The sequence below is a fragment of the Lipophrys pholis genome (assembly GCF_963383615.2).
Source record: "Lipophrys pholis genome assembly, chromosome: 11".
NCBI classification, from domain to species: domain Eukaryota; kingdom Metazoa; phylum Chordata; class Actinopteri; order Blenniiformes; family Blenniidae; genus Lipophrys; species Lipophrys pholis.
The window spans coordinates 1,547,315-1,575,095 of record NC_137631.1 but is presented as its reverse complement, the minus strand read 5'-3'; the positions used below and the strand labels follow the sequence as shown (position 1 = coordinate 1,575,095).

Genomic DNA, 27,781 nt, shown 5'->3' with positions numbered 1-27,781 from the left:
GAAATGAACGAAACAGCTAAAGTCAATAGAACCGCTAAACGCATGAACAAAAAAAGAACGTTCAGGCAACTACAGCTAATGCTAAAACTGTTAAAAGGTAAAAACGGCTCAAATGTTAAAGCAGTTCAAATACTTAATCAGCTAAAATGATTTAATAGTTGATACACTAAAACAGCTAAATTGCTAAGAGTTAAAATGGTAAAATGTCAAAACTGCTAAAAGCGGTGTAAGTGGCCACTTACAGTATTGTTTTTGTTTTGTTGTCATTCATGTTCTGGGGTTCACCTCGCCGACAATTCATGTTTCCGGGTTGTAACTTGCCTACAAATTGTGACGTCACATGCGGGTTTTGACAGTTGACGCACACCGAGACTGACGGGCCTTGACAGCAGCGCGCAAGGAGCGACTGCTACAAAAACATAATCGGTAGGTAATCCCAAAAGATGTCACAGAAACGCGTTAAATTAAACTGTGACATACATGTGTTGCCCTGTGTTTTTGCTTAAGGCAAACTCTGTTGGAGTGTTGGGATCAGTGAGGAAATGAGGACCGGTGTTTTGAGCCCTTGGTAGGCGAAGCGAGGTGTGTAACAATGACAGCGCGTCTTTTTTGTTTGTTATTATTAGTCGGGCACCGTGTATTATTGTTAGATTGAAATGTAATGAAATAAGTGAACTGATGTATTTTTTGTTCATAACATCCTGCAGTTTCACGGTGTACGGTGCTGGTGCTGGTGCTGGTGCCTGTTCTGAAGAACAATGAAAGAAAAGAAAAAGAAACGTTTGCACCCGTCGAGCTCCACGCTTTCTTCTTGATGCCAAGGGCAGCTACAAGCGGCTATGCCTAAAACAGCTAGACACAATATTAAAATGTAATATTTGCAAAAGCAGAGAACTTTTTCCTGATCAGCAGTTTTCTTCGATTTTGAGTTGAAACATATTTTAGCTGATTTATTTCATGATAAACAGACAAAAAGTTTCTGTTGGTGTTAAAGTTGGTCTTTGGGTTGTTGACTTTACTTCTATTTGATTAATTTTCTCGGCTTGTGTTTCCTCTCAGATTTGTTGATGAAATTTCAGGAAATGAATTTCCTCCAGAATGTCGACTTAATCATTTCCCAGCAGCAAACAAAGATGCTGTTTCCACATATTTGAGGACGTCGGAGGGTTTTCGTGTTGAAATGATAAAGGAAACGAGTGGCGTTTGTATCGACGCACAGCAGAGCTTCGACTGTGTCAGATGATCCTGATGTGTTTCACAGGAAACCAGGAATGTTTTAGAAAAGAAAAACAGGAAGTACCTTCTGGGTTTCTCTCGTCACTCGGACCAGGGTCTGAAACTTTTTGTTATTTTCCACCAAATAAATTTCTTCTGGAGCCACAAAACACATTTAATCATAGAAGATCACACAGCTTCTAAAGTCACTTAGCAGGTTGAGCTCAACACATCGATTTTACTTTTGTAGGATTTTTTAACGGAGTTGGGTTGATTCACTTAGTTTGACTTTTGGGGAAAAAGGAGGGGGAAGGAACAAAAGAAAGTAAAAGAACGAAAGTAAAGTAGAGAAAGAAAGAAAAGCCGGAAAAGAGAAAAAAATTGGGGAAAAGGAAATAGGAAGAATAGAATGGGAGAAAAGAGCAAAAAGCAAAAACGAAAGAAAGAAGAGCGAGAAAAGGAATTCTCGCCTTCTTTCCAGTCTTGTATTCAGAGTGTTTCATGAGTTTTCCAGAGAAGAAAGGTGATTAAAACACCCACAGGAGAAACGAGTGTCCAGTGAGGAAGAGGAGGAGGAGGAGGAGGAGGAGGAGTCACCTTGTCGTTGTTCATCATATCGCCGAGTCGCTTCGCCCTTTCAGTGACACGGCACCAGTAAACTCATCGTCCTCCACAAACCGCTTCAGCAGCCGGCTCAGCGCTGCTGTCGTCCACGACCTGCTGAATCAGCGGCGGAGCGGAGGACTGGGAGGCGGAGGACTGGGAGGCGGAGCGGAGGACTGGGAGGTGGAGGACTGGGAGGTGGAGGACTGGGAGGCGGAGCGGAGGACTGAGAGGCAGAGGACTGGGAGGCGGAGGACTGGGAGGCGGAGGACTGAGAGGAATGAGAGGCGGAGGACTGGGAGGCGGAGGACTGGGAGGACTGAGAGGCGGAGGACTGGGAGGCGGAGGACTGGGTGGCGGAGGACTGGGAGGCGGAGGACTGGGGGGACTGAGAGGCGGAGGACTGGGTGGCGGCTGCCGTCAGCAGGACTCAGATCACTGGTAGCAGAACAGAGCCTGGAACCCAGCGTGGCTTTTCTCAGCGAGCAGCAGATGTGTCAGATGTTTCCCAACGTTCTGGAGCGTCAGGATGTGGAGGTTCGGGTTCGAGACAGACGCTCTGGTTCCGGCCTGGAGCAGCGACTCTGTTCTGCCAGCGGAGGGCGCTTCGGCCGTGACCTTAAGATGGAGCGATATGTCCTTAAAGACCGAGACCAATGAGACGTGTTTAATACGCCGGGACGGAGACGACAGGAGGAATCAGGGAGAAGCATTGAAGCAGCAGACGACCTTTGACCTCTGGCGCTGCGGGGGATGGATGTCGGTGTGTTGCTGCTGGATGATTCCTCCAGACTTTCTTCGTCTGCTGCTTCTGCTTCTGCTTCTTCTGCTTCTTCTTCTTCTTCTTCTGTTTCTTCTGCTTCTTCTTCTGCTTCTTCTTCTGCTTCTTCTTCTTCTTCTGCTTCTTCTTCACGTTGACACAGTTTTTCTGTTTGTTAGCGATGGTTGACGTCGTAGCTACGTTGCTAATGCTACGTTGGACGGCGACAGGAGAACTCATCGTGTCACGTCCTGTCAGGCGCCACGCCCTCCGCAAGCCGCCCTACAGTATTTATTTTCACGGTGACCCTCACGGCGCCCCCTGGTGGCCGCTCTGCTCTGATTGGCTGTCACCATGCCGACCAACAGAAAATCACGGCAATAATGACGACAGTGATTCTAGAACCTTTTCAGACGAAGTAGTATATTCTAAGTGTGTGTGTGTGTGTGTGTGTGTGTACACAGTAATGTGAGCCCCACAGATCGATGGAGTGTTTCAGTCTTTCCGCTCAGCGATCGTTACAAGAAGCCTTTGGAGGAAAGAGAAGATCATGATAATGTGTTTGAAATGTTTCTGATGCTCCTCCGTCTGCCTCAAACTCGACTTTCCATCCCTCTGTGTGACCTCTGACCCCTGTGTGACCTCTGGCGCCCCCTACAGGGGTCCCGGACCTCAGGTTGGACATTTTGGGTTGGTAAAGTCTGAAGAACAGGACTTTGAATTCAAACCCACAGATGTTAATTGTCTGCAGTGGTGAAGGAAAGATCCAAAGAAGAAGTGACTGTAACTTTTAATGAGAATAATGCAGCTTAAAGTGTCGTTTTAAACCCATAAAGGTTTTTCTTTCTTTTTTTTTTTAAGTTTTCCACTATTTTTAATCACTGGGAAAAAAGTTCATTACCCTGATCTGGAATCAGTCCACAGTGTCGCACTGTTCTCACCGAAGGTCGCTGTGAGGAGAACAACCTGCAGAAACCTTCTGGATTCATTCTTCTTTCCTCTATTTCAACCTGAATGATCGATAAGGAGTCCCACAGGACCGCCAGGCGCCACCTACAGGCCTGACACAAGCACTACATCGCTTTGAGCACCGCTGTCCTGTAAACTGACGAAACGCTACGGAGGTTTTCTTTTTTCACTCGAAAACGTTTCTGTGTAAACGGAGCCCCGGAATACTTTCAAATACATCAAACTCTGAGTGGAACAAATAAAACTCATGAAAAGTGAGAGTTTAGTAAACTAAGCTGTCGTTATTCCCGTCCTCTCACAGGACCGTTAACGTCCCAGGTTTACTTCAGTCAGGAGTTTTACATGAAAAGTTACACAAACCACGATAAATATATATATTCTGTACATATATATATATATATACACAATAGAGTCTGATATTTATTTTCTAGTTAAAGTCAACTGGTGATGAAAAAGCTCTTCTGGATCCCAAACCGAAACATAAGAAGTGTCCCGTTCTCCTCTGTGACCTTTTATCCAACAAACCCTGCCGATTCGGGAACAGATGAATTAGATCCGGAGAATGTCGTCTTTATGGTAATGAATCACTTCCTCGGAACGTCGTACGTCTGCAGCCGAGCGGAACGTTCAAATATTCAGCACAACAGACTGGAGGGGCTTTTTCACCCTCCGAACAAGACATTTGCATTTGTGGCATTTTGTTTGCTCGGTTTGTGGAGATCTGATCAGACGAGCCGAGGAGGTTTTCTCACGAAGAAGAGTTAAACTCCCAGACGAGGGCGAGCAGCACACCCAGACACTGCAGATCAGACCGAGCTGCTCTGGCTGCTCTTCCCAGCAGACCGGGCCCACGTTCTTAAAGATTACAGAGGTGATTGTCGCCGGGGGAGGAAATGGAGGCTGGAAACAGAGAAGCAGAGAGAATCCCAGAGTTTCTGAGCTGCTGGGCTGCTGGGCCGTCACAGAGCTGCAGGAATCTTCTGGAAGCTCAACAGACTGACGCCCCGAAGCCAAACGCAGCCGAGCGTCAGGCTGAAACACAGCGTGTGGACACAAACACTGAAACACTGAGAGACTGACACAAGGAGACGCTCCAGCTTCTTAAAGTCTGTCAGTCACTTTATCAACAAACATTTTCACTCTTCAGTTTTTTTATCTACATAGAATCAATTGGTGCAGATTTCAAGACTGGAAACACCAAAACCAAGATACAGCTTCAGGCTCAAAGTGGAAACAAGGAAAGGACAGAGAGCGACATGGATAGGACAGAGAGCAACAAGGAAGGGACAGAGAGCGACATGGACAGGACAGAGAGCGACAAGGAAAGGACAGAGAGTGACAAGGAAAGGACAGAGAGCGACAAGGAAAGGACAGAGAGCGACAAGGAAAGGAGATCTTGTAGAGAAAACTTCTGGTATTTCTTGTGATCATTTAGCTCCAGGATGCTGCTGATATTCGTGGTGTTTCAGTGAATCATGACTCAGTGACTGTTAAACTGTCACTGCAGGTTTGAGTCTCCAGGATTGATCCACCGAGTCGTTTCAGGAATGATTCATAGAGTCGTTTCACAATTGATTCATTGAGTCGTTTCAGGGTTGATCCACCGAGTCGTTTCAGGAATGATTCATAGAGTCGTTTCAGGAATGATTCATAGAGTCATTTCAGGAATGATTCATAGAGTCGTTTCAGGATTGATCCACCGAGTCGTTTCACGATTGATTCATAGAGTCGTTTCAGTATAGATCCACCAAGTCGTTTCAGGATTGATTCGTAGAGTCGTTTCAGGAATGCTCCACCGAGTCGTTTCAGGATTTATTCATAGAGTCGTTTCAGGATTGCTCCACAGAGTCGTTTCAGGATTGATTCATAGAGTCGTTTCAGGATTGCTCCACAGAGTCGTTTCCTTCCCTCGTTCTCTGGAGGAAAAACACCAAGTGAACTTTAATTCATCGTCTGAAGCTGTGATTGGTCGGCAGCTCTGTCTGAACCTCGGAGCCGCCACTGAGCGTCGCTGCCCTCCACTCTGGGGGTTTGCCAATGGGAACGTTTTTTTACCACTGAATCGTGTGCGATCTCCCGCCGGTGGCGACGCCATCGAACTCGCAGAGAAACAACAGAGAAGTTCTTTTAGCGAGTCCTCACCGGCTGGGAAGTGAACTGAAGACGTCGTGCGATTTGAAGGTTTGGGAGTCGGAACAAAAGGCTGATGAATCGCCGCGGCTTTTCCCTTTTGCCTCTTTAAATATCAGAAGACAAAAGGACGCTTCAGGAGAGAGATAATGTGCCGCGGCTCGCAGAGGAAATGAGATTCGCCTCCGTGAAAACAAATTCTTTCAAATCCTCGGGTGTGAGGGGGCGTGTTTGTGCTGCGAGTGCAAAGCCTGCTGGGAGCGCTTCCTTCAAGGCCGAGCTGATGACTGAGCTGAAAGCCGACGGAGGGTAATTAAATGTTTTCACATCTGCGTGTGGCGTTTCGCAAATTGGGCTCGCGTCCCATTCATACGGCGCTGGAGAGAGGAAGCTGCTGACGCGGAGCTTTATGTCCCACATGTGAATCAGTGCGGCTGATTCCTGATTGTTGGACCAAAGCTGATTCGCTATTCCCGGAGCTGAACCGATGAGTTTGGAGGGTATCTGTCGAATATTTCTGTTGAGACACCGAGAGTTGTCTGCGATCTCTCTACTTCTGAAGTCGTCAAAGGCTCAACCAAAGGCAGACGCCTCGTAGAATCTGTAGATCAACCGACTGCCTCGGGCTTTGTTTTAACGTTGACGAAACCTTTCAGCAGATCAGAGACTTTGGGCTCCATAATTGGCTCTTCTGGGAGGAATCCAGGATCCTGGGAATCCTGGGTTGAAACCTGGCCAGCTTTGAGGTGATCCAGAGTCAATGTTGAGAGAACCGGAACACTTTCTAGAAGCTGCAGCAGATCTGGAAAACTCATTGCTGCTTTATCGGCTCTTACATTTGGTTTGACTAAAGTTCAGTGTGAGTGTTTACCTGTAAAAACTCTATTTGAAAGAGTCACTTTCCCGACATCGAGCAGAAGAAGGTCTTCATAAGACCTTCAAGCGTTTGCAAACCTTCTTTACTCGGATCTGAAAGTGAGACTGTGGATCGTCCTGACTGGTCTTCAAACATGTAGAATAAATCACTGGTTCGTTTCCTTGACAGCAGGTCCGTGAAGCGTTTCTCCCCCATGGAGAGGTTTGAACTCCAGGCTGGAGACGCTGCTGCTCATGAAGCCTTCCATTGTCTATTTCCATACCGAGCTCTCCAGAGGACGGAGTCTAATAATACAGAACATTAAAAACATCCGTCAACAAAGTGAGGAAAGCTGGGGGGGGGGGGGTTAAACTCCACCTCCATCAGACTGCAGTGTGAACGTTATCCGAGTCCAGAGCGAGAGCATGCGCAGGAGAAGGCCTGACGTCCCTGATGAATCCCTCCGTCTCGTCTCCTATCTGTCCACTCATTTCTATTTTATTTTTCATACTTGTATTATTTTTCTACTTTTCTATCAATTATCTATTTATATATTCATTATGATCATTATTATCTTTAGTTTTTATTTAGTTTATTTTATTTTTTATTTAAAATGTATATATTTATTTATTTTGCCTTGAGTTTTGTTTTTAGTGGGCGGGTCACTTGCTTCCCTTAAGGTGCAAGTGGAATTTGGGGGGGGGGGGGCGTTAATGACCTCTGTATGTATAAGTCCTGTTTAAATCTGTTACCTTTCATTTGTTATAATATTTTAATAATTTGATCTGACTCACTGTTTCAGTTCAAACAACGTAAAACCTCCCACCTCAATAACAACCAGCCCAGATTGAATCTAGAGCTACGCTCGGTAGAGCGAAGACCTTCGCCAACGCCACATTTGTTTGCAGAACCTAGTTAGCATCGCTAACATGATAGCCGTGAGCTCAAAGCATTGCTAACTAGCTAGGTCAGGTAGCTACATCACTGTGTGAAATGTGACTTGTCACCATGGAAACGGCTCAGCGAGCAGGTTACGGAGAGGCAGCAAGGCATTCTGGGAGATGTGTTAGGGTTGTACTTTCTACAAAGTTTGAGGAAATTTGATGCGAGATGTGATGAGATGAAAGGAGATGAAAGGAGATGAAAGGAGATGAATGGGATTTATTTTCACAGTTTCACAATTGATTTATTTTTTTTCAGAAACAGTTCACTGTTATGGTTTCAAAATCTAATGATTGGTCCCTGGATAATGACAAATCCTCCCTGAAGACTTCATGCAATTCGGGTTTGACGTTTTTGTTAAAAGTTGATAAAATACATACATACAAACCTAAATGAAAAAAAAATACATTTCAGACAAAAACACATCCTTCTCGGCCAACTTTCATTGGAGAAGGTAACGAAGAAGACGACATAAACGCAGAACTGCACCAAATAAACCAAATAAAGTAAAAAAGGTACGAGAATTTGGCTCCTCATATGGGGGAGACTTGCCCAACCTGGCAACGCTGGTCAGAGTGTGGATCCTCTTTGTTCAACAGGAGCCGACAGAATCTAGACGACGTGACGAGGGAAAGAAGAAAACCGACGCTTCCTCCGGCGGTAGATTTGTGAAGTCAGTCACACGTCGAAGACGAGGAAGTCGCTGGTTTTTATACGTTCTGTACCCAGACTGTGACGCTGCCTTTTCCTCTTTTTGTTGCTTTGGTCCGCAGTTCACTTCCAAATAGTTTAGTATTCTCCTTCCTGCTGGAAGCCGTGGTCCTGCGGCTGCCAGTCAGAGCTGCCAGCTGCCTCGCTCACGTCGAGCCGCTTGACGGACGGCGCTGTGCTGCGCCGGCGGTGGTTCTTCTGTCACCACCGACTTCTTTACATGACACGTTAATACAAACACGACGGAGTTCCTGTTGTTCAGAGTGAAGCAGCTGCGGCGCTAACGATCCGCTCCGTCACTCACAGGGTTCACAGCTTTTCTTCACACGCAGAATAGAATTCACTCTTTTCTTCACGGCCTTTCGTCAGAGATTCACAAACTGTTGGACTCTCATAACACAGGAAACGATGCGTTCTTCGCCAAGCGACCCAGAAAGATCCCGTCACTGACCCTCTGGTGCCGGAGTGTCAACGTAAGGCTCGTGAGCAAAATGCTGCAAAAGACTCCAATCCGCCAAACCAGCAAGAAAATGATGGAAGAAAAACAAAATCATTTCCACAAATTTCTTCAGAATAACGACACAATGTGACGCTGAGACCCGAACCGAGATATGGTAGCACTTGTTGTTGTTGTTATCATGATGCTGCCATGGAGGCTAGCTAACTAGCATTAGCCTCAAAACCACGCTGTCAGTTAAAATACCCAGAATGCATCAGGAGACGTTTTCTGGACATTTCACTGGATTTTCCATCGGAAGGTTTTTTTGAGTTTTTTTTGTTTTTTATTATTAAAAATATCTTTTGGTGGAGATTGGAGTCATTTTCCATTTCAAATATTTTTTGTGAAAATATCGACATTTTCATCTCGTATAACATTTTCGTATTTTGAAGGTGTGAATTTATTTTCTTGGTTGAAGAATGAAGTTTGCAGATGATGCAGTGAAATATGGTGGGAGGAGGGAGAGGTCTTTATTAGAGAGAATGAATGAATGAATGTGAAGCTAAAAAACGTGTGAGCTCATGCGCTTCAGGTGAACTCATTAAAAGATGCTTGAGGATGAAATTTTCTGTCTCTTCCTCCTCTTCCTCCTCTTCCTCCTTTGTCACTCAGCCCTCAGGCTTATTCTCATTCGCCTCATTATTTTTCTATTCTTGTTTCTCGAGGTTAATTCCTATATATCGAGGTAAACTGATGAACCTCGTTCTTCTTTGTTCTCGTGCTTCAGACCAAACAGCCTGTTTTTCTCCTCCGTCGTGATTCTTTCTGTAATTATCGTCGTGTTTCTTCGGCTTCAGTTGCAATTTGTAAAAACAATTGTTTTCTAATTTGCCAAGGAGCGGTTGTTTATCCGGTAAATACAAACTGCAATCAATTCGCCCGCAAACAGGTCTCCAACCTCCCTCTCTGCGTTTTGATGCAGCTTCACACGATTGAGAGGATTTCTTGATTTAGGAAAAAAAAGACCGAGGGAAAGTGGAGCGTTCACCTCGTTCAGATCGGTTTTCTCTTTGTTCATCGGGGTGTGTTGGTGTGTTCGTCACCACAGCTGAGCAGACAGACGCCCCAGCCAAGTGTGTGTCCACAGAGTGTGTGTCCACAGAGTGTGTGTCCACAGTGTATGTGTCCACAGTGTATGTGTCCACAGAGTGCACAGCAGTACGGTGTGTGTGTGTGTGTGTGTGTGTGTGTGTGTGTGTGTGTGTGTGTGTGTGTGTGGCTCAGGTCAGGTCGATGCAGTAAAGGAAACAGGAAAATGTGGAGCTCCATTCAAACAGTTTTTGGTTTTAATTACATCAGTTGTTCCAGAAGTAAAGTAGTTAATTAAACGAAGCCTTGAAATCAATAAAAAAAAGTGACTCGGTCGTTTTGACCTGAATTGCATTTTGTTTCCAGACGAGTCTTCGGGTTCTTTGTTCTGTTGGCCCCTGATTGTTCTCAGCTGTGCCTCATTGTCGCCCCCCTCAGGCCAGTTTAAAGCTCTTCTATACTTTCTGCATTACGTTTCCACCGACTGCCTCCTCTTACACCGCGGACGGCGGATCTGCACGCAGTTCCTTCCACACAGTGCAGGGTTGATATTGGTTCTCGTTCCATAACTAGATGGAGAACTGACTTCACTGTCATTTAGACAATTTACATCGGAGATACTCTGGAGAACATTTCGATAAACGTAACGATCCTGAAAAGATTTCCAGTTCTGGTGACGTGTTCTCCTTCTTTCCTAAAGTGTTATATATATACAGTATATATATAAAAACAGATATTTATATCTCTTTATATTTAAAATTGTGATTGTACAGATGGGGATGACGGCAGATCTCCTCACACAAGTGCTAAGTAGCACCCTGACGATGCCCTGGAGCTGGAGGCCAGACTGAATTATTCATGCAGTTTGTGGGACCGGGAGAGGGACACGACCCTCGTCCTGACGTCTCTGCACAGCTGGAACATGGAGGAGCCTCCACAGGGGCATTCTGGGAAACATCTGCCCTCCTGCCCTCCTGCCCTCTGGAGACGGCGCCGTAATGCCTGAACGAGAAGCTCCGGCGGACGTAAAAAGCCGATGACTGAAAATAGACGCTCAAGTGAGACAACCTGAAGCTGAGCGTGTTTTTAGTGGAGGACGAAGCAGAGCTCGTCTCTTCAGCCTGATAAAAAAAAAAGCTCAAGAAGCCAGAAGAGGCACTTCAGTCCTCCAGTCGTTCTGCTCAGAACGAACAAAACAAGACGAAGACACGTTGGACTCGTCTCAACAGGAAGTTTCTGACAGTCTTCATTCTTCGACCCATTAAAACGGCCTCCAGCCGACCGTTTCATGTGGAAAAGGTTTTTTTTCTTTAAATAAAAGAAACTGGATCTTTATTCAGTCGTCAGGTGTTTTTCGGCAAGTTACTGAAAATTAGTCGTCTGTTACTTCATGAAATAAACTTTGTAGAAAGGAAGTTATTAATGTCTCTTTCAGTTAGGACAGTTTTTTGATTTCATTTCATTTGTGTCCTTGTTCTCTGCTGTGTGTGTGTGTGTGTGTGTGTGTGTGTGTGTGTGTGTGTGTGTGTGTGTGTGTGTGTGTGTGTGTGTGTGTGTGTGTGTGTGTGTGTGTGTGTGTGTGTGTGTGTGTGTGTGTGTGTGTGTGTGTGGCTTCATTACTAAAACAAACAACAGCACCAACTAGTGGACGAACATGGGAACTACATAGTTTTCAGCATTTTTTAAAACATGGTGAAATCTTTCTGAAATAAAAACACATAAGCGCTGTGTTTCTACTGGAAACGTGTAAACGGGGTCTTTGTATTATCTGAGGTGTGTTTTCTTCATCACACACTTCAACACTTCAACACACAGAACACTAGAACCCAGGAACCTTCCTGCTCTCACCACTTCCACAGTTTACCACAGAATGGAATTTCAAATGGTTTTATTGAAGGTTTACCATTAAAATGAAGAGAATACGGAGAATGTGTGATGTTTAAAGATCATATGAAAGGAAATCAACCCGGCTGATCGGACATTCAGTGTGTGTCATCTCCCTCCTCGCCGCCTCATTCTGCTTCTGTCCAACAAAGGAAAACATCCACCGAAGGAAGAAGAAGAAAAGTCCTCGGGCGTGTGAGCCACTTGGCGTCCACCTCTGCAGGAACGTTCTGCCAGAATGACTCATTATTCACGACAATGAAAGTCCCCGCGAGTTGGAGTCACATTTAGTTTCTGTGCTTTCCTGCGATTGCTGCTGGAATGACTCTTTTAGCCCTCGTGTGCCGAGCGCTCACTCTGGAGGAAGTCCATCAGTCAAACCTCTCCACAGCGTCGTGTTAAGAAGCTGCACAGTTGGATTGTCGTGTTTTTAACCGGAGAACCTCTGAGTTTCAAAGTGCCTCCTAACATCCAGTGGTGTTCCAGTCCCTTCTCTGCTCTGATTCAGTTCCTTCATTAGTATTCTGATTTCTTCTTTTCAGGCAAGTTGGTTTTTGCAACGACCTTTGTCATGTTTGGATGATGGAACTTTGTCTTTGGAAGAACACGTTGAACATTAATGAGTCTCCTGTCATTACTGGTTCCGTCAAACATTACTGGTTCCGTCAAACAGTACTGTTCCGTCAAACATTACTGGTTCCATCAAACATTACTGGTTCCGTCAAACATTACTGGTTCCATCAAACTGTACTGGTTCCGTCAAACATTACTGGTTCCATCAAACTGTACTGGTTCCGTCAAACAGTACTCGTACAGTACAGTCCATTTAATGCAGCTTGTTTGTGGATCAGTTGGAGGAGTCGGGTTTATTGCAACATGCATAGAACCTCCAGATGAATTTTGACCCAAACGTCTCCTCAGGTCACCTGGAGGTCAGCTGGTCATCAGCTGGCGGTCATGTGATCGTCAGCTGGTGTGTGAACATCCACTAACCTATGTTTCCCTCTCCGTCCTCAGAAGCTCCTCAGAGGGACGGTGAAGATGCGGCGGCGCCCTCGGACTCGGCCTCGGACCCGGCCAACGCTCTCTTCAGCCGCTGGGGTCACGACCTCGGCCCCGAGAGTCGACGGGTCGCCCTCAAGAAGTTTCGGTACTACGGCTACAACGGTTACCTTAGCGACCGCGTGTCGCTCACACGGCCGATCCCGGACCTGCGTCCGGACGGGTGAGTCTTCTGCGTGGGGAACGTTTCCTCCAGCTGGAATTATGGGATAAATCCAACGGAAAACCAACGTCTGTGCTCTGCCCCCAGCTGCAGGAACATTTCGTACTCATCGGACCTTCCTCAGCTCAGCATCATCTTCATCTTCGTCAACGAGGCGCTGTCGGTGCTGCTGCGCTCCGTCCACACGGCCATCCAGAGGACTCCGGCTCAGCTGCTCAAGGAGATCATCCTGGTGGACGACCACAGCAACAGCCGTAAGAATCTCAGACTCCTTCTGGAGATTATATTTAGAACGACAACGTCTGTTCGCCTGTTCAGCCTCAGTGTGAAGAAATGTTACCGTCCTCATTGAGCTCCAGCCTTTAGAACCAAAACATCTTACCAACTTCCTCCCAAATAACTTTGTCTGAAGCAAAACAACAAGTAAAGACGACATAGCTCGTGAACTTTTACACTGTGAAGTGTTGTTATAGTTTCTAAATCTGTGGTTTATTATTCTACACGTTCACATGAGGTTTCCTCTAAAGAACCTTATTTCTGATTCTTATTTGTTCCTCTATCTGGTCACACGTGAGCTATACTGCTCCACACTGCCCCCACAGGTCATCAGGTATATTAATCTGCTCCACACTGCCCCCACAGGTCCTCAGGGATATTAATCTGCTCAAAGGGAGACTGGATACGTGAGAATACCAGCTGACGACTCTTTGAATGGTCAAACTGTTCAATAAAACCATAAAATGATATTCTGTGTTAAAGTGTTGAAGCGGAGGACGAGCTGGAGAAGTGACTGAACTTTCCGTAACACCGGTGTGTGTCTCCGACACTCCTCTTTATTTTACTGTCCTGTAGCAGCACATAATGACTGTGGCAGGTTTTTCCACTGTTGCCTCTCGTAGCCTCGGCCCACCCTCATTTGTCATAATTACACCGCTGGCGATCAATACGCTGCGTTAATGATCCCACACTTTCCCCGAGCCTTTCTCTTTCATCGTCTGCTTTCAACATGAATTACCTCCGTGTGATTGTGACACACAAAGGGAACCTTTAATCTCACTTCCTGCAGAATTGTTATGATGAGCACTGGTGATGCATCAGGTTTGGTTAATGTCAGTTGAACTGATTGTTTTCATCTTCCTGGTCTCTGACCTGCATTGGAGCTTGAGCCTCTAAACTCTGATCGATGGTCTTGTGTTAAAGAAGAGAAGAGCTGAGAGAGGCTGCCAGCGGTGGCGCTGAAAGAGTTCTTATGAAGGTAATTCTTTCACTTGGCAGGACGTGATGACATTAAACATTGAGCCTCGGACGGATTAACTCTGGTCTTGCACTTGACTTGGTCTTGGTCCTTTAGAGTCCTGGTCTTGGACTTTGAACGTTCTGGTCATGATCTTGGACTCTGATCGTTCTGGTGCTGGTCTTGTGCTCTAAACGTTCTGGTCCTGGTCTTGAACTCTGATCGCTCTGGTCCTGGTCCCAGCTCAGACCTGCTGTGAGGCGGTCCACATCAGTTCTTCTCCACAGACCGAAGGGAAACACACTTCCTGTTATTTAATCAGTTTGGTCACATCGTTGGCAGTCCGGGCTAATTGGCTAACTGGAGGTGCGCTTGATTTAATGACTTGGTTGTTTTGCGTGTGCGTGTTTGGAAAGAATCTGGGGCGCACGCTAACACAACGAGGTGCTCTCCTGGTACTCCCCAGCCTGGTTCTAAATGAGCCCATCTTTCTTCCAGGTCAGCGGCGAACTGTGGCTCATTAAAAGGGAAAGAGAGACGGAGAATCAGGCCTGATGCTCATAATAAACAGAGGAGGAAGGCAGCGGCAGCCTGCAGGCAGGATTACAACTCCGAGAAATCACAACGTGGATCTGAGCCACTTCCTGTCCTCAGCCTCCATCAGGATCAGCAGAACAGACGGGAGACACTCGGTGCATCGTCTTCTGAGTCTGTTCATCATCTGACAGTCGACTCCTCTGATCTCGTGTAGATCTGGAACTAAATTCTGTGACAGCGGAAGAACTCGTCTGTAAACGAGAGACGTCAGAAATCTAAGACAGCGATTCTCATCATGTCCTGGTCTTGAATCAGTCTTTGTCCTTAAAGTGTTGGTGTTGACTCGGTTTGGGGTCTTTAAAATCTTGGGGTGATTCTGAATAGTTTTTCCTTTCTCCTTTACTATGTCCTTTCCTATCCACCTTTCCTTCACCCCGTGACATCATCCGAAACCAAAGGTGTTAGGAGGCTTCCTAAAGGAGTTAAGGAAAGGTGTTAGGAGGCTTCCTAAAGGAGTTAAGGAAAGGTGTTAGGAGGCTTCCTAAAGGAGTTAAGGAAAGGCGATCACGTTGTTTTGACTATCAAACCGCACTTCCACTAGGTGGCGTTATAATAATCCGATGGTGGTGAAGATTAGTGACGTCTGCTGTGGTGAAAAAACTCCAAATGTGATAAAAAGCAGTATAAAGGTGGTTCCTCTCACGTTCCTCTGAGGTTCTAACCTCTGATATAAAGTCAAATATCTGAAGGTTTGAATGTAAATGAAAGGAAAAGAGGAACTAAAGGGAAACGGCTGGCAGGTGAATAAAGAACCAATCAGAGTGAGAATAGGCTGCACTAAAACTGAACTTTACTGTGTTGGTTCTACTACATCCAGAACATTCCTAGTTGGGATCTGGGTTCTAGATGATCTCAAGTTGTTCTAAGCAGATTATTGCTTTGGAAACTTACATGATCTGCTCCTTTTTCAGTCATCCTGAGTTTCCCTGAACGCTGCGATGAGCGGGTCCCTTTAAATGTTGTCGCCGCAAGGAATTGTGGGGGAACATGAGCTGGTCTCCTTTGGTAAAGGAAGCATCAGTGGTTCCTAGGCTAAAGGAGGTTCTAAAGGAAGCATTGAGCCTCCTTTCCTTAGCTTAGTGAGAATTCCAGCGCTCCTTATCATGGTCGCCACTTAAACACTTCAGGGGTTAAGGAGAAGTGGATAGGAAAGGAGATAGGAGGGACTAGTTGGAGATAGGAGGGACTGTTAGGAGATAGGAGGGACTAGTAGGAGATAGGAGGGACTGTTAGGAGATAGGAGGGACTAGTAGGAGATAGGAGGGACTAGTTGGAGATAGGAGGGACAAATAGGAGACCACTAACAGGTACTATTCTGTATAATTTGATCTGGTGGTGTTTAACTACCTGGTTCACACAGTCCACTGATCCGTGTTGTTGCTCCACCACCTCAGCTAATTACCACCCCAATACCCAACCCCCCCACCCTCCACATGGCCTTCGATGTTTTTAGCTTTTGGCTTAATGCACATTCGGCACATTCGCCCCTCCACCTTGGGCTTGTGTTCATTTAATTGCTTTGTATCTCAGGCTTGCTTGGAGCGTTTATGAAATGAGTGTGATTGCAGCAGCATATGGATGATGTGCTTTTATGAGAGCCCACGCTGAAACAAGGTGTGCCAACAAAATGCTATTAGCCGGCAGGAAGGTTGAGCCAAACCAAATCAGTTGTTAAAGAAAAATGGATATACTAAAATCAACCCACACACACACACACACACACAAACACACACACACACACACACACACACACACACACACACACACACACACACACACACACACACACACACACAGGTATGTATGGTTTATGAGACCCGTTTTCTTTGTGGAAGAAAGTTATCTTTTTGGTAGAAAAAATTAAACTCGTAACGAATCCAAAAGGGACTGTTGACTGATGATCGTGGATACTGACCATACTTTAGAGATGTATTTGTGAGGAGATGTTAGTGACGACTGACACACAGACTGGGAAGAAATTAATCTGTATCCATATTTACGAAAGTTATAATTTTTTCAGGTTTTCTAAATGGTTTCGAGGTTCATTTTAAAGGCCTATTTTTGTAAGGGCCTCGGTTTTCGTCTTCACAATATTTAAGGTCCCCGTAATGTTTGTGGTCCCTGCTATCAAGGTCCACTTAACGATAGCAATACAAACACACACACACACACACTCTGAGGCTGTTCGCTCTTCTGAGCGAGTTTCTGTCGATTTTTTCTGTAATGAGTTTTGTGTGTTTCCTGTGCAGTGGAGCTGAAGGACCATCTGCAGAGCTTCGTGGACGAGACCAACGCTCTGCGCGGTGCCGGCTTCGTCAAGGTAGTTCGCCACGACAAGCAGGAGGGGCTGATCCGCTCCAGGGTGAGCGGGTGGAGGGCGGCGTCGGCCCCCGTGGTCGCCCTGTTCGACGCTCACGTGGAGTTCAACACGGGCTGGTGAGCAGACTTTGATTCTCTGACGCCTGCTGGTCTGAGTTTGTAGTTCACTGTGAACACATGATGGCTGAGAAGCTCAACTGTGTACTTTCACTACTACTATTTTGTACCTGCTGAAGGACGTACACACAGTCTGAGGCCCTTGTTATGGGACGTTTCAACGGAAACGCATCGTCTTTGTGGTGACCTCACTGCTTTGGGAAATCTGCTTCTCTCACCTCGAGTCTTTTGTTACTCTCGCCAATATAATTTGGGGCAAATGTTATATTTTGTCTGTGTGTATTTATTGGTTTGTATGTATGTAGTTTAGCAAACTTTTAGAAAAAAAACTATTAACCCAGAATGCATTAAAACGCTAAACATGTACTCATCAGCTAAACATGTAGCCACCGGCTAATGCTAAACATGTAGCCACCGGCTAAACATGTAGCCAATGGCTAATGCTAAACATGTACTCACCGGCTAAACCTGTACTCACCGGCTAAACATATACTCACCAGCTAAACATGTAGCCACCGGAAATGCTAAACATATACTCACCAGCTAAACATGTAGCCACCAGCTAATGCTAAACATGTAGCCACCGGCTAAACATGTAGCCACCAGCTAAACATGTAGCCAATGGCTAATGCTAAACATGTAACTGTACTGTTGCTTTATAAAAAAACAGAAATCCTTCGTGAAGCTCTCACTTCCTGTTTAACCGATGTTATTTCCTGGCGTTCACTAGCAGGTGTGCTAAACGTACGACGGGGGCAAAGAGCAGGAAGCTAAAGCTGTATAAAGAGTTTCAGCGAGGACGTCTGCAGAGAGATGACATTTCTGTCCTGGACATTATTTCATCACGCTCCGTTTTCAGAGCAGCGCTCCTCGTCGCAGCAAATAATCTGATAAGACCGCTCAACATCGTGTTGCATTCATTTGCATTTTAATGATTTTCATTTACTCGCAGCGGCGCTCTCGCAGCAGCACAATAACACGGAGCATGTGTTGTGTCAGGATGAGCATGTCGGCGGAATCCATTATGTAGCGTGAGTAACCGGAGCAGCAGTTAATTAGCGGCCGCATTAGCGTAGCTGGTTGTGTTTAATCTGTCGTGGCGACGAGGCGGCGGAGGAGATTCGTAACGCCGCCGTCCGGCTGCGTCTCAGCTTCTCTGGAAGGAAGCAAGTTTTCTTTATGTGACACGAGAAAGTTGGCGGTTCCGACACCACAGCTCCTGGAAACACTGCAGCTGACACACACACACACACACACACACACACACACACACACACACACACAAGCCACTGTGATTCACATTAGTGGAGGTCCATCACTCCTCCACCCCTCTCTCACACTCTCACTCGTTCTCTTCACACACGGTCGCTCTGAGAACTCGACCGCCCGCCTCCCTCGTGTCGCCATCGTCTCTAACAAGTGGAATCGTTCCTGAATCTCAGCTGGAGTGTAGAACTGCTGTTTGGTCACTTCTGGTTGGTGCTAATGAAGCGACTCGACTCCACTCAGTCTTTAGTCTTTTCCACTTCGTGTCAGAACCTGATTCCTGGTACTTTCCTAGAACCTCCTCCACCGAGGTTCCCAGAGAGTCGAACCGGCAACGTGGTGTCAGCAGACAGCAGGTCACCAGGAAGTGAGGACACTAGATGAGTACGGAGAGCGGCTCGTTCATAACAGCTAACCACCATTTTGAAAACTTGATTGCAACTTCAGGAACAGAGATGAAGCACAGAAATCAACCTGGTGGCGACCAGAGCATTCAGGAGCTAGAGCGACCCGCTACGAGCCGACCAGAGAATTCTAGAGCGACACGCTACGAGTCGACCAGAGCATTCTAGAGCGACCCGCTACGAGCCGACCAGAGCATTCTAGAGCGACCCGCTACGAGCCGCCCAGAGCATTCTAGAGCGACCCGCTACGAGCCGACCAGAGCATTCTAGAGCGGCGCGCTACGAGCTGACCAGAGCATTCTAGAGCAACCCGCTACGAGCCGACCAGAGCATTCTACAGCAACCAGCTCCAAGCTGACCAGAGGGCTCAGGAGCTAGAGCGATGCTACGAGTATCGGGAGCTGATGGTCAGCCACAGCTGCCACCGGTGTTTCGGATTAACTGGTTTCCCTGTTAACTGGTGACCAGCTTCCCTCGTCACAGCAGAAACCCGCTGTCCTGACAAACGCCGTTTAACCACATTCCCATTCATGTTCAAAGTATCACAGTGTTTGTTTGTCTTATTCTAACATCAACCGCTGCAAACAGCTGCTGACAGAAGTCATCAGTTAACAGGGGAACCATTGAAACTGAAACACCACAGCAGGGGAGACAGATTCTATCACTGGGACGACTTGGTCACAGCCTGGAAAAGCTCCGATGACTCCGCCCACATCAAGGTGGCGCCGTATTGTGATGGAGAACGAGCTGAGCTGAGGCCAGTCGTGATGGAACTGTGTCGTGGAGAATCTCTCAAAGTTCTGGATAACTTCTGACCGTATCTCGGTAACGAACACACTGTCCTCCTCTCCTGATCCTCGCCCACCATCGTTCAGATTATAGATTTCTTTTTGTAGAAATTGAGAAATTGGCGTATAATTAGCCACAAAGCGCCGACTGCTCGATCTACATAATTGCCTCGACCGTACGTTGCAATTATCTGCACTGTTTGACGATTCCAAGTCAAACACACGTAATTACAGGGTCCAACATGTTACCAGCGTCAGTGTGTGTGTGTGTGTGTGTGTGTGTGTGTGTGTGTGTGTGTGTGTGTGTGTGTGTGTGTGTGTGTGTGTGTGTGTGTGTGTGTGTGTGTGTGTGTGTGTGTGTCACTCCAAGTAAACAAGTTGTTAGACGAAGAGTTGGAAACAGGAAGTTCTCACAGAGACGAATTAATTCACAGGTTTAAAAATAATCCTGGTTTATCAGGAGGAAGTGCCGGCCGTTGACATGGCAACCAGTGAAAACGCTAAACTTCCTGCAGAACCGGACTCAGAGGAAGAGAAAGCTGCAGAACCAGACTCGTCCGTCACGTCTCCTGTAGATCAGGGAGGAAAAGGATCAGCATGTTTCCAGATGTTGGTCTGCTGCTGCTTGTTGTGTTTTAATGTCGATGTATTTTATCTCAGAAGAGACGAGACACTTTGATTGTTTCAGTTTTTATGACTTCAAAAGCAAAACATTTAACAACAAATCATTTTTAGAACCTGCTGATAGTTTAGTGTTCAATCTTTACAGCTGTGTGCGGTTGTTTACAACTCGTTTTACTCTGGTTGAACTCGTCTCTCTGGTTGAACTCGTCTCTCTCTGTGGTTGAACTCGTCTCTCTGGTTGAACTCGTCTCTCTCTCTGGTTGAACTCGTCTCTCTAGTTGAACTCATCTCTCTGTCTGGTTGAACTCATCTCTCTAGTTGAACTCGTCTCTCTCTCTGGTTGAACTAGTCTCTCTCTCTCTGGTTGAACTCGTCTCTCTAGTTGAACTCGTAACTCTAGTTGAACTCGTCTCTCTAGTTGAACTCGTCTCTCTCTCTCTGGTTGAACTAGTCTCTCTCTCTCTGGTTGAACTCGTCTCTCTCTCTGGTTGAACTCGTCTCTCTCTCTCTGGTTGTACTCGTCTCTCTCTCTCTGGTTGAACTAGTCTCTCTCTCTCTGGTTGAACTAGTCTCTCTCTCTCTGGTTGTACTCGTCTCTCTCTCTCTGGTTGAACTCGTCTCTCTCTCTCTGGTTGAACTAGTCTCTCTCTCTCTGGTTGAACTCGTCTCTCTCTCTCTGGTTGTACTCGTCTCTCTCTCTCTGGTTGAACTCGTCTCTCTCTCTCTGGTTGTACTCGTCTCTCTCTCTCTGGTTTAACTCGTCTCTCTCTCTCTGGTTGAACTCGTCTCTCTCTCTCTGGTTGAACTCGTCTCTCTCTCTGGTTGAACTAGTCTCTCTCTCTCTGGTTGAACTCGTCTCTCTCTCTGGTTGAACTCGTCTCTCTAGTTGAACTCGTCTCTCTCTCTCTGGTTGAACTAGTCTCTCTCTCTCTGGTTTAACTCGTCTCTCTCTCTCTGGTTGAACTCGTCTCTCTCTCTCTGGTTGAACTCGTCTCTCTCTCTCTGGTTGAACTCGTCTCTCAGGTTGAACCCGTCTTTCTCTGGTTGAACTCATCTCTCTCTGCCCCCTACAGGGCAGAACCGATCCTGCAGCGGATAAAGGAGGACCGGACCCGCGTGGTGTCGCCCTCTTTTGACAACATCAAGTACGACACGTTTGAGGTAGAGGAGTACCCGCTGTCCGCTCAGGGCTTCGACTGGGAACTGTGGTGTCGCTACCTCAACCCCCCCAAGTCCTGGTGGACGCAACGGAACCACACTGCCCCCATCAGGTAAACCAGAACATTGTACCTTTTATTATCAATTCCCATCTCTGCCATCTCTGCCTGCCGACATGCTGAAGTGTTGTTGGGCAAGACACTGAACCCCAAACTGCTCCCTTTGGAGTTGGAGCGTCTTGCACGGCTGCAGCCTCCAATGGTGTGTGAATGTGATGAATCACGCTTTGGGGCTGCTCTCAGCAAAAAGGCGCTATATAAGTGAAGTCCATTTAACATTTACTTTTATTTTGACAGTCACCGTGATTATAATCCAACTTGGTAGTTTTATTTTGACAGTCACTGCAATAACAGTCAAACTTGGTAGTTTTATTTTGACAGTCACTGTAATAACAGTCCAACTTGGTAGTTTTATTTTGACAGTCACTGTAATAACAGTCCAACTTGGTGGTCTGTTCACTAGAATGTTCTCCTGTTGTTAATGTTTAGAACTCATTGTTCTCTGCTGTGTGTGTGTGTGTGTGTGTGTGTGTGTGTGTGTGTGTGTGTGTGTGTGTGTGTGTGTGTGTGTGTGTGTGTGTGTGTGTGTGTGTGTGTGTGTGTGTGTGTGTGTGTGTGTGTGTGTGTGTGTGTGTGTGTGTGTGTGTGTGTGTGTGTGTGTGTGTGACTTCATTAATTCAATTCAATTCAAATTTATTTGTAAAGCGCTAAATCACATCAACAAACATCTCAAAGCGCTCTTACAATGATAGAGTACAACAGGACCCAACTAAACCATTTCAAAAACAACAGCACCTACTAGTGGACCAACATGAAAACTACATAATTTTCACAGCCTCTGTCGTTGCTGTATAAATGTACATTTGAAATCTTTTCAGAAAAAATGCAAAACTGAAGCATTTTTTACCGGAAACGTTGTGGTGTAGCGTCAGTTCCCCCTGGTGTGAAAGCTCCGCCCCTCCCCCGCCCGAGTCTGCTTGTTTGTGTGTGAATGTGACCGATCCTGGAAAATAAAGCCACCACCACCACTCCAAGTCTCTTTAAATCTATTCAAAGGAATGAGCTCTAATATGACTAGAAGAAAGGTTCCGATAGCGTAAACGAAGTGTAACAACAGTTTTTAATCACTGCTGATTTCACTGGAAGCCTTTGATAAGATCACTTACTAAGCTCATTATTTTTACATTAGAATTTCTTCAGCACTAATCCCCCCGAATAATTATGGATGTAAATTCTGGTAAATGTCGTGTCAGTTTATTGTCACCGGTACCAACCTGGGGGCCGAAGCGTCTCCACGCAGAACATTAACATGTGGATCCAGCTTTTAAAGCCGAGGGGAGAAAGAATACAATCATTTAAACCTTTACTCTTCCTGAACTACTAATAAAATGTGAGCGTAACCTAAACAGACGTCACGTCTTTAACCTGATCCAACAAAGAGATCTGATGATATGATGAGTTTCCTGCTTCTGGTGGAGCTTCTCCCTGATTTGTTTGTTTTTCTTTGTGAAGCCATTCAGTTGGAGTCATATCCTCTTCAGTCCAGCGTATTTGGTTCAGTCCAGCATATTTGGTTCAGTCTCAGCGTATTTGGTTCAGTCCAGCGTATTTGGTTCAGTCCAGTGTATTTGGTTCAGTCCAGCGTATTTGGTTCAGTCCAGCGTATTTGGTTCAGTCCAGTTTATTTGGTTCAGTCCAGCATATTTGGTTCAGTCCAGTTTATTTGGTTCAGTCTCAGCGTATTTGGTTCAGTCCAGCGTATTTGGTTCAGTCCAGCATATTTGGTTCAGTCCAGTTTATTTGGTTCAGTCCAGCGTATTTGGTTCAGTCCAGCATATTTGGGTCAGTCCAGTTTATTTGGTTCAGTCCAGCATATTTGGTTCAGTCCAGCGTATTTGGTTCAGTCTCAGCGTATTTGGTTCAGTCCAGTTTATTTGGTTCAGTCCAGCATATTTGGTTTAGTCCTGTGTATTTGGTTCAGTCCAGTTTATTTGGTTCAGTCCAGCGTATTTGGTTCAGTCCAGTTTATTTGGTTCAGTCCAGTTTATTTGGTTCAGTCCAGCGTATTTGATTCAGTCCAGTTTATTTGGTTCAGTCCAGTTTATTTGGTTCAGTCCAGCATATTTGGTTCAGTCCAGTGTATTTGGTTCAGTCCAGTTTATTTGGTTCAGTCCAGCATATTTGGTTCAGTCCAGTGTATTTGGTTCAGTCCAGCGTATTTGGTTCAGTCCAGCGTATTTGGTTCAGTCCAGTTTATTTGGTTCAGTCCAGTGTATTTGGTTCAGTCCAGCGTATTTCGTTCAGTCCAGTTTATTTGGTTCAGTCCAGTTTATTTGGTTAAGTCCAGTGTATTTGGTTCAGTCCAGCGTATTTGGTTCAGTCCAGCGTATTTGGTTCAGTCCAGTTTATTTGGTTCAGTCCAGCGTATTTGGTTCAGTCCGGTGTATTTGGTTCAGTCCAGTGTATTTGGTTCAGTCCAGTGTATTTGGTTCAGTCCAGCGTTCAGTTTGATTTTCCAGCAGGTTTGTAACGTTTGATGACTTTGCTCTCCAGATCATGAAAACTACAGTATATGTTTCAGTATATGTATATATGTATATATGTATCTAAGCGTCGCCGTGATTATTTACGATCCCCCTGAACATTTCGGTTCACGTTCTGCTTCTTGGCCCAGTTCTTGAAGCTCTGCTGTGCATGTAATTGAGCCAGATGTCCAATACCAGCGCAGAGGAAAAACCCAGTGGACGTGACGGGTATGGATTTCTGTGTTCTGATGTGGGTCGGAGGACAACGTGTCTGTTTTTGGTGTTTTATGGAAAGCAAATCAATGTCTGCGTGTTTATAGATCCAGACTAAGACGAGAGGACGTCTCCTGCTCGATATTGTAACTCTGGAAGGTAAACAGCCCGTCTTGTTAAGAGCTTCTCTCCGCCCGGTTTCCCCTCAAGGACCACTTAAGAGTTTAGTCCACGCACAAGCAATATTTCAGGGTTTTTTCCCAGAGAATTGAGTCTTTATTTTACGGAAACAAGCATTTTTCTGAGTTATTAATCTGAACGATGGGTTTGGATGTATTGTTTGTTTCTCATCAGGATATTAAATCTCTAATAAAATGAGATTTCCTGCATTGAAGTCCGGAGCTGTAACATTAATCTACACCTCTTTAAACCAAGCAGAGTTTGATGTACTTCCACTTCAGATTAAACTTTATACACTAAGACCTGAGGTCTGCAACCTTTACGACTGAAAGAGACATTTTCGTGATTTTACATCAAATGAAATTTAACTGGAGCCACAAAACACCTTGAACCTTTCGAATGAGGCGAACAGCTAATAAAGTTTCATGTAGTCAGCAGTTTTCAAACATGTACAAAAACATGAACATTTCAGTATCTTTTCAGCTGGAAAACAGAAATCCTTTCATTTTCTCTATAAAAAACTTCATTTGTAAAAAGTGTTGCTTTGGTATTACTATCAGTTTTTCATTACTTGACAGTTTAAAAGCCTATAATTATTATTATTATTTTAAAAAGCCGCCCCACAGGAAGGCCAGGCTCATTTATTCATTCAGGGGCAGATTTTAAAGCAGAAGCTCGACTCGGCGCCAAAACACAGTTTTTCTTTTTTCATGCTGAGCCATGTGCAGTAAACAAGTACATCGCACTCTCTTCATTCTCTGCACACGGTTCCCATTTCATTCTATTTTTAACAGCCCTGCTCTCTGCCGTCGCAGAAAAACCTTCCTCAACGCGCTGCTCTTCATTTCCAGTGACTTTTTTAAGTTTGAGGGATTCTGAACTGATTCCCACCGACAGTCGTGATAAACGTGTGTTTTTACTATTTGCACCGACATGGACAGTGATCCACTTCCTGTCTTCTGTTATACGACATGAGACCGTGACGATAAAGACTTGATCCCGGTGTTGTCAGGAATCCAGTTTCCCTCAAATTGTCTTTAAAATGATTCTTAAAATGTATGAGGAAAAACAAATCAAACATGGCGCTTTGTTTCATACCACAACTTCCCGTCAGAGAGAACAGGAGAGATTTTAACTGCAGATGTTAGGCGAGTATTGATTGGCCGCACGAACTGTCAATCGTAGCGAGAGCATAGAGAAAGCGTCGCCATCTTTTGTTCAGACGAAAAAAGGAAAAACATTGGTGGAGCAGCTCCAAAACAAAGATGAAAGACACAAACATCTCATGGGGGTCAAAGGTTATACTAGTCCTGTTAGCAGTTAGCGGCTAACTGCTAAATGTAACAGGGTTCTGATTTATGACTTCAGCCTCTTGTGTTGACGACAATCAGAACCTCACGTTTTGGGAGGAGATGCTGCGTTCGAGGTCAACGCTGAATGAACGGACGCTCCGAACACCAGAGAGGTTTAGGGTCTTCAGTAGAAATGGTTGCCGTGTCAACGGGTGTCAGACTGACAGGTTTGTCTGCCGTCTGTCTCAGGAGTCCTGCTCTGATTGGCTGCTTCGTGGTCGACCGGCGCTACTTCGAGGAGATTGGCCTGCTGGACGAGGGCATGGAGATCTACGGCGGGGAGAACGTGGAGCTCGGCATCAGGGTGAGACTGCTGAAGACTCAACAAATACACGCCTGCGATTCTCTAACTCACCTTTATCCACAGTGATCCAAACACCCGAGGACAGGCGAATGAGAACGGGGGGAATATCCTCTGAGGGAGCGGGGGAGGGGAAAATAAAGATAAAGCTTTGTGAGTTTATGTTTTAGTTAAAGAAAACAATGTGATGATGAAATGTTCTGCAAGACCAGAACAAAAGCTGATGCTCATTTCAAGTTTGATTATTGGTGTTGGAGCTTGAATAAAGTGGCTTCAGTTGATTTTAGTGTTGAGAGATCGAAAGTTGCTGGTTTGAATCCCACGAACTTTGGGGTGAAAGAGAAAGATATTTTATCTTCTAAACTTGACACTTTTGGATTTATTGATGGAGGAACCAGCCACTCAACCCAAGCTGATGACATCTCCAGCTACTGTCATAGAACGACAGCGTGGAGACCATCCACCCTCGCTGGACGCCTCAATAACTTTTGTCACTTGAAAAAGAATTTACTGACAGTTTGGTTTATGATGACATAATCGATGTTCAACTAGAAGCCCAGCAGACTGCCGGTAAGACCGTGGTTTTATTTGATGTGTTCTGGCCCGCACTGGCATGTTGTGATTGTTGTAGTGTGAGGAAGTTAAACTTAGAAGCTTAAACTTATTCAAGTTATCTGACGTTATCATTTCAACAGCTGTTTCTTTAAGAGGATGGTCAGTGAGCTGTCCGTGGTGCTGAACGTGTTTTAAGAGGATGGTCAGTGAGCTGTCCGTGGTGCTGAACGTGTTCTAAGAGGTTGGTCAGTGAGCTGTCCGTGGTGCTGAACTTGTTTTAACAGGCTGGTCAGTGAGCTGTCCGTGGTGCTGAACTTCTTTTAACAGGGTGGTCAGTGAGCTGTCCGTGGTGCTGAACTTGTTTTAACAGGCTGGTCAGTGAGCTGTCCGTGGTGCTGAACTTGTTTTAACAGGGTGGTCAGTGAGCTGTCCGTGGTGCTGAACTCGTTTTAACAGGCTGGTCAGTGAGCTGTCCGTGGTGCTGAACGTGTTCTAAGAGGTTGGTCAGTGAGCTGTCCGTGGTGCTGAACTTGTGTCTGGTGCAGAGCAGCTCTCTGTCTAACATGTTGTGTGTTTGTGGCAAACAGAGAAACTCACGTCTGAGGTTGAGCAGCAGCTGAACAATGAAGCTTCATCAAGTAGCCGACATGAAGACGAGCTCTCTCCGTCTCTCCCTGTTTTTCACCTTCAGCTCGTAACATTGAAATTTATCAGGGGGTCAACTGTGGAGAATAGGACTCATAGGTATAGATCATTTTCTTTCTATAGGCTAATTTATGTTGGCCTGACAGGTTTTATTATATCATAAAACTTTACACACACGTCCCATATTAGTTTAAAATAATCAGGCCCATCCTGATATTTCCAGACCCGCAACTGTTTTCAAAACGTTGTCATGCAAACGGGGCCCTAATTGATTTGTTACCTGATCACTGTACAGGGTGAACAGATGGTGTCGCTCTGTGGATCATAACAGTTGTTTATACGTACAGTATATGTATGTGCAGCGCCGTGTGTTGTGAGTCCGTCTCCCTCCAGAATGAAACATCCTGAACGGGCAGCAGGAAGCTGGATGACCTTTTCCTCTGACAGAACGGGGGCTTTATCGGTCACTCACATTATTCAACCGGCTCGACTCCAGCACACCGAGCTGATTACTAATGACGGCGCAGCTGCCAAATAACATTTTAACTCAATATCAGAACATTTCAGCCGTGAATCATTTTCTCCTCTGAAACACAGACACATTACTCCACATTCACACAT

The 27,781-nt window shown here is 45.6% G+C and overlaps 1 protein-coding gene across 1 annotated transcript in view; it reads left to right on the top strand.

Moving 5' to 3' along the window:
* Positions 1-27,781, top strand: part of LOC308116387 (polypeptide N-acetylgalactosaminyltransferase 18-like) — an 83,503-nt gene that overhangs the window by 31,124 nt on the left and 24,598 nt on the right. Inside the window, exons 2-6 of the mRNA XM_080474556.1 lie at positions 12,616-12,823; positions 12,911-13,077; positions 16,904-17,090; positions 21,246-21,443; positions 25,849-25,963. Coding sequence (XP_080330682.1) covers positions 12,616-12,823; positions 12,911-13,077; positions 16,904-17,090; positions 21,246-21,443; positions 25,849-25,963 — 875 coding nt within the window. The remainder of the gene's footprint in view (positions 1-12,615; positions 12,824-12,910; positions 13,078-16,903; positions 17,091-21,245; positions 21,444-25,848; positions 25,964-27,781) is intronic.